The sequence below is a fragment of the Halyomorpha halys genome, unplaced genomic scaffold (assembly GCF_000696795.3).
Source record: "Halyomorpha halys isolate HHAL.00 unplaced genomic scaffold, Hhal_1.1 Scaffold164.1, whole genome shotgun sequence".
NCBI lineage: Eukaryota > Metazoa > Arthropoda > Insecta > Hemiptera > Pentatomidae > Halyomorpha > Halyomorpha halys.
In genome coordinates, this window is record NW_027108420.1 from 286,689 (window position 1) to 298,036 (window position 11,348).

General features: G+C 28.5%; 1 protein-coding gene across 1 annotated transcript in view; it reads left to right on the forward strand.

The window, feature by feature from the left end:
- Positions 1-6,579: 6,579 nt before the first annotated feature.
- Positions 6,580-11,348, forward strand: part of anne (anne boleyn) — a 27,062-nt gene continuing 22,293 nt past the window's right edge. Inside the window, exons 1-3 of the mRNA XM_014417656.2 lie at positions 6,580-6,839; positions 7,003-7,085; positions 10,983-11,150. Coding sequence (XP_014273142.1) covers positions 6,722-6,839; positions 7,003-7,085; positions 10,983-11,150 — 369 coding nt within the window. The 5' untranslated portion in view covers positions 6,580-6,721. The remainder of the gene's footprint in view (positions 6,840-7,002; positions 7,086-10,982; positions 11,151-11,348) is intronic.

Below are 11,348 nucleotides of genomic sequence, written 5' to 3' on the forward strand. Positions count from 1 at the left end.
TCCCGGGGTCGCGTCAGGATACTATCTTGATTAACAGCTCATTACAAAGAGGATGAAATGCTGAACATTTTCCTAACTTACTGAATGCAACTACGATCTTTAGTTTTTAAGATATTTTAATTTAAACGAAAAACACATTGACATTGCCTCCCACCACTCTACTCGTTATTAGTAAATAATGTTAAGGTAAGATAAGCCATAACCTAATAATGAAGTGGCCCTCCCCGTTCTTTGTACCCCTCGGCCAGCGGCTTCTGGGGCAATATTGTAAATCCCATCTTCAGTGGAACCAGCCCAAGGAGTGGCAAAGGAAGGGCACTAAATACATATGTATATATTTAGATATATGTTAATTCTTCTATTTATCTATTTAATAAAGGAGGTAAGGGAAAAAAAGAAGGGATTTAGGGATATAGCTGAAATTGGAGAATTCCCTTAAAATTATTTTTTGTTATGATGAATTTTAGTATTGATGTTAAAATTATTTACTACAGCTAACAATTTTTTTTTTTTTTTAAATTAAAAGAAAAACTTCTTTTTTCCTATTTCAACCTACTCCAATGATCTATCTTTCAAAACTGGAGAAAGTACGATTTAGGTTAGGCGTCGCCTTAGCAACCTCGAAACAGCAGCGGCACCGATTCGTTCTGACCTGGACGGGTTGACTTGTATTTCGTAGCGGTCCCGTTAAATTAAATTTTCAGAGATTCAGTGTCCCATATCGATTTTACCAGATTCCGCTCTCTACTTTCGCTTACGCATGTACAAACGTATTTTTCTTGGAATGCCTATATCTCGAAAATCGCTCTCCCAATTCGGTCCAAATTTGGTTTGAAAGTTAAAGATTAGTGAGGAAACCGCTTAGTATTAATTTTATCGCATTCTCTACTATCACTTTATCATACGCCAAATTATTTTTCTTGACAGGCATGTCTGATACACGACACCCCATATAAATTTTATCCTCAAACGACAAATCAAATTTACCCCCAAAAAAAATAGAAATAATTTAATTTTGTGCCCCGTCACTATTAGACTGATTCAGATCGTTTCCCAGATCCAAAAAATTCTATTTCATCCTCCCCTCTTCAGTTGCATTCTCAATACAGAAAAAGAGATCCCTCCACCTTATTTCCCTACTTCCCTTGAAATTAACACAACATACCCATGGGGTTTAGAAAAAATATTTATATATTTATTCTTAACTCTTGGAATATAGGTCATTATGCACTTGACAGATTTTTTTTTTGGCGAACTTCATTGATATTTTTGAAAGTTTAAATATATATTTAAAAAAATTAAATCTATACCACTGGGACCCATGAAGGGTCAAGGATGCAGTACTTTGTAAGGAAGTACTGTCACTTAACCAACGGTTGTGAAAGGAGGTGATTTGGTCAGAATCACGCTCGACTGCTTGATTTTTACCCAATTAAGGGTTCCCATTTTATGAGATAAAATAATTATATATGGAGGAACTCGAAAAAAATTGCAATAATACACAGCAAAACAAGTTAAAACTAGTTTATATGTTAGAATAGGTTTTTTTTTTTTCCACAATAGATTACTACATTTTCGAGGATAAACTAATTTAAGCTCAAGAAATTAGAGAAGTAATAAAGAGTTTTAATTTTTCCTTGAAGCATTATAGTTGATATAAATATTTATATTTTTTTTTTTCAAGAAAATATTCAAAAAGTTAGTTTACATAAACATTAGCAAAACTATTAGTTTTTTTCTGCATGACAAGGTGTTTAACAAAACCATTATTGCAAAGTAATTATCACTGTATCTATTTTTAATGTGTACATTTACAAACCAAATTAAATACGTCATACTATTGTGATCCCACTATGTTGGCCAAATTTAGTTCTCCGCCGAATCCGCTCTTTGTTTCAATAATGGAACACATTATGAACTTTATTCAATTCTTTCATTGTTCACTTTATCAAAGTTGGTCCGTAAAAAAAAAAAAAAGAGATATTTTGTCACCCGATGCCATGAAAAGAAAAAGTACTCGATTTATTTCCCTCTTATGCAGTTGCTGAAGTGTTTTTTTAAAAATCGTTTCTTAGTAAATGTCATATAGTCATTTCCTAATAGGAATTACTTGTACAGACTTCTCGAAGATGTGTCATTAGTCATCGAAGACGTCACGAACCAATAATGTCTAGATGACGCAAGGGAGTAAGTGAACGCGTGACGGAGACGCGACATTCTTCTTTAGACAAGACTCGCGATCCAAAACAATTCATTGCTGCTAGGAACCTTGGCGCCTAACTCGCTCTGGAATTTATCTTTTTTTTTTCCTTCTATTCAATTACGCCGCATGAAGCACCCATTTTATATACGTCTGAAGCCATTGGAAAGACAAAATATATATAACACTAACTGGTTTGTCGAAGAATTAATATTTATATATTTAATATTGTATAGGATTAATTTAAAGATAATGTATCGTGCTAGTGGTAAAATGATGCAACCCATATCGTACCTCTGAGAATGAACAGCACAATTCAGGAAAGCATCCATGCCTACTCAAATCAAAATTAATTAAATATTATTTTAAATTAAATCAGTTCATGGTTATTAACATATTTTCAATAATTGTGAAATGAATTTCCAATTTTTTTTTTCCGCAGAACTCGTTTAAATAAAGATGTTTTACGAATTACAAATTTTCTTATCAAAACAATATTTCAAATACTAGTCAATAGCTATTTCAAGTATAAATTAAATGAGTTGAGATTTTATGATTGCAGTTAAAATTCTATTCATGTTTTAAATCTACTTTGAAATTCAGAACGATTGAAAATACACCAGTCAGCGAAAAAAAAAAAAAGACAGGAAGATGTATCTGCTTTCATTTCAAATATTGTGATTATTTCACAATCTAAATCATGTTAAACTACTTAATTTGAAATATGTACTGAGAGTTTCACCGTTATAACATTATGGGCGCCATAAAACACTTTTTCACTTCAGAAAATTAGTTAACATGAAAAACCTCTAATTTCAATAAAACAAGATTTTTAAACTTTCATTTTATTTTTATTAAAAATGTAATGTTTTTTTTTTACTAAAAGATTAATAATAAATAAAAATGTATTCTCTTGAAATTGAACGTTTTTCAGATTTAGAATAAAATTTGCCTAAGTTAAAATTTTAGTTTTATAGTAGGACCCTTCATGTTAATGTTATAGAAAATAAATAAAAATATATTAAATTGTGATAAAAATTTGTTTGTTATTCACTTTATAGCTTAATTATGTATAGTTAATTAAATTAATACGCTGAATATATTTTAAATATGTATTGATTATACTTGATGTATAATTATATGTCAATATTTATTACAATTATATTTAGTTGTAATTTTAATTAATTGATAAATATTTGTATTTAATTTTCATTTTATTCCTCCATTTCGGAAGTGGAAATATTTTTTTTTAAACTATTGCTTTCAAAGATGGTCTGATTTTGTTCGATGTTGAGAGAAAACTAGAAATTTAAAAAACAAAAACAATCTAAATAAAAAAATTTCTTAACTTTGAAAATATTTTCCCTTTTTTATTTATTTTTTTTAAACAATACAAAGTTTTTGAAATAAACTTTTCGTCATCTGATAAATGTTTTTGACCTTAATTCTATTATACTACTAGACCATTTATCTTGCTATTGAACTATCAGTTATATATTTGGTACATAATTTATTTTGAATATCAGGTCTAGAAAGACAAATTAAAAATTTGAAATTAATTTCATATTTAAAATTTTAAAAATATATATATATGCTTTGTGAAATGAATATGAATATAATAGACTTTGAAATACATCGATTTTTCTGATAATGCTTATCCCCCTAATTCACCGATAAAGAATGTTGTGTATCAAACATGGATCAATAGAGATTATTAGGGGAATGTTTTGTTATTTATTTATGGTTAAAAATAATTGAAAAATCTTGTAACAAATAAAAAATAAAATATTTATATAGTTTATAATTTGTATATATTTTTTTTATTTATCATTTTCAAAAGTTAACCTATGTAATAGAAAGAAAAAAATTGACTCCCCCCTCAAAATTTAAGATTTTGCGTTTCATGATACTTGAAATCCAAAAATAAAGATCCTTCCGCGGTTTTTATATGAAGCTGTTTTTTTTTTTCTAGGTTTAGCACCAAAATCATTTAGCTTACAGATCAACCCAGAACAGTTTTCAGAACTCGATATTACTACACGCCACTTTGTTTCAAAATTCAATTAATGTTGGTTAGACATTTAATTTTTTTTTTTTTTTATGACTGTGATGATTCGAAACACTTTTCAAAAATAAATCCATGTAATCCAGCTGAAAAAAATAATAGACTCCTCAAAATTTAAGGTTTTACGTTTCAAGACGCGTATAATCCAAATAAAGAACTAATAAATCCTTCCATTTTTATTTGAAACTACTGTGCCTTTTTTTAAATAAAGTATTTATAAAATGTCATATATGAGGCTTGTAGTACTCTGCTGTAAAATTTTATATGGCATAATACGCCTCTATTATATAAGTTTATGTCATCCTTTATTTTTATTTTTTTAGTATGAGTTTACTAATTTGAACTGTTTGCGAACAGCTCAAAAACACGTTGCATAATACAAGTTAATGGAACTAAATTAAAAAAAGACTAATATACGATTTTAAATCTCTTCGCAGTTAAAAAATATCTTTGTACTGTAAAAAATTTAAACAGTTAAGAAAAATTGAGAATATTGATGAACTTATAACCTATTTTAAACTGTGAGTATTATAATAAATTATTCAAAGATATTACTATTCTCGAAATTGCTTATAAACGCTATTTCAATGGGGCCAATTTCCAAAAAATGTTTAGGAAATGGAAACATTTTAGGGGAAACTTGAAGTTGGGAAATTTAGGGGAAAGTGTTGGTAAATTTTATATTATGTCGCCCCTCCCAGTAAGCTGCAGAAATTTCCCTGCCCGTAACTGTTATATTTTTGACATTATAATGTTATTTAATAGAAGATACGCATTTTAAAAGAAATATAAATTAACATAATGAATATAAATACAATTAAATGAACAGTATTGAATTATTCTATTCAATTAAAATGAATTTTATTCAGTAGCAGTTGGCTACATTGACTGGGTAAACCCATTCAATCTAGTTCTTAGATCCATATGACCAGTAGTCCAGGTGCTTTAGGTTGTACTGTATTCTTTGTTTCAAGTTAAAGTAAATTCCTTCTTTTCCAAATATTGGTGAGTTCTAAGTCTTACGGCTCATTTTGGAATGTTCTTAGGTTTATTATATTAACAAAATTCTACAATATGAAAATTTTCATCCAGTGTTAGTTTGGATTTTTATTTTTATCTGGGAAGGCCATCCAAAATTTATCTGACTATATAATTCTTGAAGTAGATACATTTAATTTTTAATAAGTTATAATATTAATACCTTTCGGTATTGTAGATTTTGTTTTATTTTAGGATTAAATAGAGTGTTAAAAACATTCCTCATCATCATCTTATTATTCATTGTTTTGTAATTAATTCAGAGCATTGAAATAATCATTTTCAAATCAAACTTCTCGATTCTAAGAGTTCTCCTTAATCAGTCAAGGATGGCAATGAAACTTCTTTCCTTGTGAAATAAATTTTGCAAGAACCTTTAAACAGGCCTGATAAATCCATATTTGAATTATATCGAGTCATTTATCAACACTCTGGTATAAGAAAGCAATATTATCAAAACTTTATTCCAAATTATTTGATAAATATATTTAAATATTGTTTTAGCATCCTCTTATAAATTATAACTAAAAGTTAATTTATGCTGTATATGTGGTTAAAATTAATTCAATTTTTAAATTCCACATGCTAAAAATTTCAAATATATTTTTACCAACTATTTTTCCAAAATTTTAGTGATACAACAGAGCACATGTACTTGGTTCTAACTTGAAACTATTCATGGTCACTTTTCTATAAAAATGCTTTGATATTACCATCCCTGTTTTTATGCAATGATTCACTTGGATATCACTTGTTTTATTCCAGAGTTGATCTGTCATCCCAAAAAACATCTGGACTGCTCGCTTGAGCATGAAGTTGCATTTTGTTCTGAATGAAATAAATGTGAAGAATATTTTAAGACATTGTTTGATTTTTGAAGTTGCTAAAAAACACTAATTCTGATTCAGTTTTCTTCATTTTTTCTTTTCTTTTTTTTTTTTAAATCGTGTTTTATTAGTGAATAGTGTAGTACAGTGAGTTAGGAAGTTCTTATGACTTTTTCTTTATCTATTTGGCATTAAATCATTTCTTTATTTTGAAGTTTGATCAATCTATGAAAATGGCGTCATTATCAGCTCCGTACTGTAATCCAAGACAACTTTCACGGAGTGAAGATGATTTGAAACGCCCGAAAGTTGGATGGAAGAAACCAGATCCTGGGGACTGACAACTACTGATCCCTTTAAAGCCGGACAGATGAGAAGTATGAGAAACTTTTAGCAACCAGTTGGACAATTGGCTTCTGTTTGTTATTTACAACTTGGTTGTATTTTGAAAAAACTTATATTTATTTATGTGGTGTTTAAAGCCCTTATTATCGCAAAAAGACTTAAGATAAATTTGTGTTATCCTTCGGGTTGAGGGCTCTTATCGTGTTAAGCTTTCTTCATAGTTCGTTATTACTAGTTCTTAGCAAAATGTTATCGACTCCAAAAAGTTTGAAGCTCGGGTTTTACAGAAACCCCTACAATCGTGTATCTTTTGTAAGAAATGGACGAAATGATGACAACATTCGAGATGGAGAACCATTACGAGGTACCATACTTTATGTATAGATAATTATAGTCAATGTGGCTAATAAATTATTGTACTCTATAAGTACAATACTTGTACTCTTAGGTTATGATAATTTACTTTTTAATGTTGCTGATTAACATTGTTCTTTGCATTTTCTTAACAACTATTTTTCAATTTTTAGATGTGAAGGAGAAGCAGCAAAATGGAAAAATTCCTGGAGATATTGCGTTGGATTATATCAACTATGGATCGGATGATGAAATGGTAAAAAAAATAGATTTTAATATTTATTTATTTTTTTAAACATGGCTTAAATCTCTTTTTTTTCCCTATTGGAAACCTCTATTGCATTAAGCTATTCATTATTGAAAATCTATTTTTATTTATAACATTTTGAGAAACAGCTTTAAATTTGTGAACTTAAATACTTTCCAAAAATATTTCCATTTTTGAGTGTATTTGATCAATTTCTAATGTTGCTGGGAAACTGCTGCATTTTGAGTATGAGATCTTTACTTTTTGCAGTGTTTCACTACATTTTGAATGTAATATTTTAAATCAATTAAAAATAAAAATCTTTCTCAAAAACAATTTGTAAATTAAAATTATAATTAACTAGTGAAATTATTTGTTGTGTTTTATAGATTATTTTTAAATTTTCAAGATTTTTAAATTAAACTTATGAGAGAAATGTTTCCAATTAAATGTTATATATTTTCTTTGTAAAAATTGTATTATTTAATACATTTCATTCAACTTTTTAATTTTTATGCTTTTTATAATTTAATGTATTTTTTTATGATATTTCATATAAGACCTAAATCATCCTTTTAATTGAAACTTGTAAATATTTTGTGATTATATTGAGACTATCATGTGTTTTGTCTGTTGTACCATTGATAGTAGACTCTCTTCTATATATGGACTTCAAACAAAGTAGAGACAAGATAAGGAATTATTTTTCCATTTTTTCCCGACGCACAAGTTCTGTAGATAACTTTTTTACTTCATGTTTATTACTCAAAGAATAAGAGCTATTCTCTGTTTGAATTTGCTTTTATTTATATTTGTGTTTTTAAAAATATTTTTATTAGTTTCATTTTCTTTCTCAATTTTCACTAATTCTCTGAGGCATCTTCTAAGAATGTATTTCCATGACCTTTTTACATAAAGCAATCATACATTGGAGTGCTACCAAATTGGCAGCTTCTCTGCTTGTCATTTACATATATTTCATATTGATGAAGTTGTCATAAGTGTTTAGTATGTTTATAAAGCTGTTTATGTTAAGTGGTAAGATGATAATAAATAAATATTAATTCATTGATAAGAAAAGAACCCAATGAATCATCTAATAAGCTTACTTTGCAAATAAAAAATTTATATTTTCTGTAAATCTTTAAGCTAACTGTTGTAGTCATAGTTGTAATAAAATTATATTCAAAGTCGTACAATTAACAATGTTATATTTTCTGACTTAAATAGTTAAAAGGTTAAATAGTAAAGTTAGAACTAAATCTGTGCAGAATTCATAATGTTAAGAAATTAGCTTACGAAAAGGTTCTTGGCTATTGGTGAAGAGCCGATTATAGAAGTTGATATACGAGAAGGTAATATTTTTCAAAAATTGAAGAGCATTAAATTTTTTAAAAGAAAATTTATTATTTTTATTTTTCACTTATGTTAAAGTTTAAGAAACATGTGCTCGTCAAAGTAACGAATTGGAAAGATAATTTTTTTTAATAACCTTTTTGTTAATCATTTTTAATAATGAATATTCGATCAAGATATTATTTTTTAACTCACTTCAAAATTTAGGTTTTGTACTTCAAGATAAGTTGAATTCAAAAACTGAATATATAAAATCTGTCTATCTACCCTATGCTATCTTCAGCTTTTCACCCAGACCACTGACCCGTTTTTGTTTTTCAAATTTGGTACCTTATCTTAGACCTCTCAGGATGATCCTTAGAAGTTTTCATTTCAGCCAAATCACATATTTTTCCTTTGATCGGCTGCCATATTTTTTTTTTATTCATTTAGAAAATAACATTAAATATGGTCCGATCAGATGATATCTATCAGGCGGTGCCAAAATAACACATAAAAATGATAGGCATAAGTGAAATTTATTTATTACAATTTTGACTATTAGAGCTTAGTGGTGGCTTTTATTTAATTTATAAGCTAGATCAGTACAATATGAATTGATCTCTAGTGATACAACTAATAATTCAATTAATAATAACTGAAATGAAAATAAAGTAAAAAAAGTAATAATAGTAAAAATAACTGAAAGGACTTTGAAGTGAATAATAATGCTGCAAATTTACTATTAGGGAATTAATTTAATAATGAGAATAAAACAAGATGATACACAATATGATAAAAATAAGGATCTAGTAATGTCTAAATAAATAATATCTATAACTAAGCACACACATATATAACTAATTTTAATCGTAATATAATGAATAATTATGTGAAGTTAAGAAAAAATACTGGCAGGTATGGTCATTTGGTTAATTAAAATCAGTAATTGGGAATCATGTAAGTAAGAAAGTGCCCAATCAAATATTTCTTTTTTAGTTTTCTTTGTGGTTGATTTATTTATTAGTTCTTCTAGTAAGCGATTGAACAGATTTGGTACGATATAGTTTGAAGTACGTTTACCAAATATATTGCTATGGGGTAAAATTTGAAAACAAAATAACAGATTGTAGTTTTGGATCATCCTGTACTAAACCTGACTACTAAATCTGAAAAAAATATTGAGCCAATTATTTGAAAGATCAGCATTGGGTGGTTGTAACATTTCTTTTAGTCCAGGAAAAGCCCTTAAGTCAATTCTGGCTGTCCCACCATTTTGTCTGCATCGTCTTTTTGAGCATTCATTAATTATAGTGCTAAGAATGATTTTTGTAAAGGAGCCTCTACATGTTGGCCAAGCCATGTCAAACCCAGACATGCACGAGCATGTGGATGGGTGGATTGTACGAGTTGGCCTAAGCTCGTTGCTGATCCGTCGAGAGTCGGTTTTTTGTACACAGATCTAAGGGGTTCGTGAGAGTGCTCATGTAGCATCTCCACCATTGTTCTTTGTCTAGTTGCAACTGAGAGCTGTTAGGAGATTAAAGGTGTTTGTTGGTACTTTTTATGATAAGTTTTATATTTAATTTTCTTTCATTTTCTTTTTTTGTAATAAAAATAATATAATCCCAGTGCAATAGCTGGAACCTCTTGTACGTCCGCCATGCTTGCCTCTCTGAATAACACTGACATGTGGATGGTCTGCTCTTTGTTTATCGAGCATTTGTACAAGCCTCCGATTCATGGCGAGCGGCCAACATGTGGATCCGCCTTTAAATAAGGGTGGGTGGGTAGCACTTCAAGGATGGTTATAATCAAGAAAAATATTTAAAAAATAATACAAATTTATTTTATGTATATTTTTACTATTTTGTTTAAGACTTTTTATATTATTCAATAATAAAAAAATATATCCATGTAGTCTCAACAATTCTTTATTAATTCATATTTAATATCAAATGTTTCAGCCATCCCGACCATCATTAAAGAAAATCTTAATTTTAGTTTCACAGCCTCACATTAATTAACAGAATTTGCAGGCAATTATAGCCAGGTCAAAACTTACTTATATTTGTCACTGTTAAATTAAATATAAATTATTTTCTTTGCTAATTATGTTCTACTTTGATTAAATGGAAATTGTTTATTCACTCTTAGAAAAACATGGGAAGAAATTGCTCCAAACAATAGCCACACAAATATAATGACAATGCAGATAGTAATAACACTTATTTTTTGAAAGTTTTGACCTCCTGAAATACAAAATAACTTAATAAGTGAAGTGAATACATTGTCTTTAATAATCCTAATTGTAAAGAAGATTTGAATAAAATTTCTAGATTACCTGCCTTGTTTAATAAACATTTGTTAAGTTAACCTTATGAAGTTTATACATTGAACCTACGTCTAAGAGTATGATATAGTCATGACTAATTCTAACACCTTGTTCGAGAAAAAAGTGGATATATTACACAGCAGAAATGCATTTTAATTTACTTTATAAAAGATATAAAAGTCTAACTCATTAAATTAATTTTATTTTATTGTAAATAATAAATTAATTTTCTACAGGAGGTTCAAGGTTTTATCAGAGATCAAGTGAGGACAGTGGTCTCATGGATTTTCATATTTTTGACTCTCGGAGGGCTAAGGCTCGTCTTTCATTGGTGGCCGCATTGGATGCTCTATGCCACTCATCGCAGATCCTCTTTAGACGTAGCAGAGAAAGTTCTAGTCATAGTAAGATATTTTTTTAATTATATACTTTAATGAAAACATTTTTACTTTCACTTACCTATTTGTGAAATATATAGTATGGAGAAATATAGCGATCGTGAATTTTAACTTCCAGTTATACACATTTTGAGGTCCCCTGAATCCTAGTAACCAAGTCTTGCAAAATGTTCTGTTTGTCTGTGGTCAGCCTAGCTCAAAAAA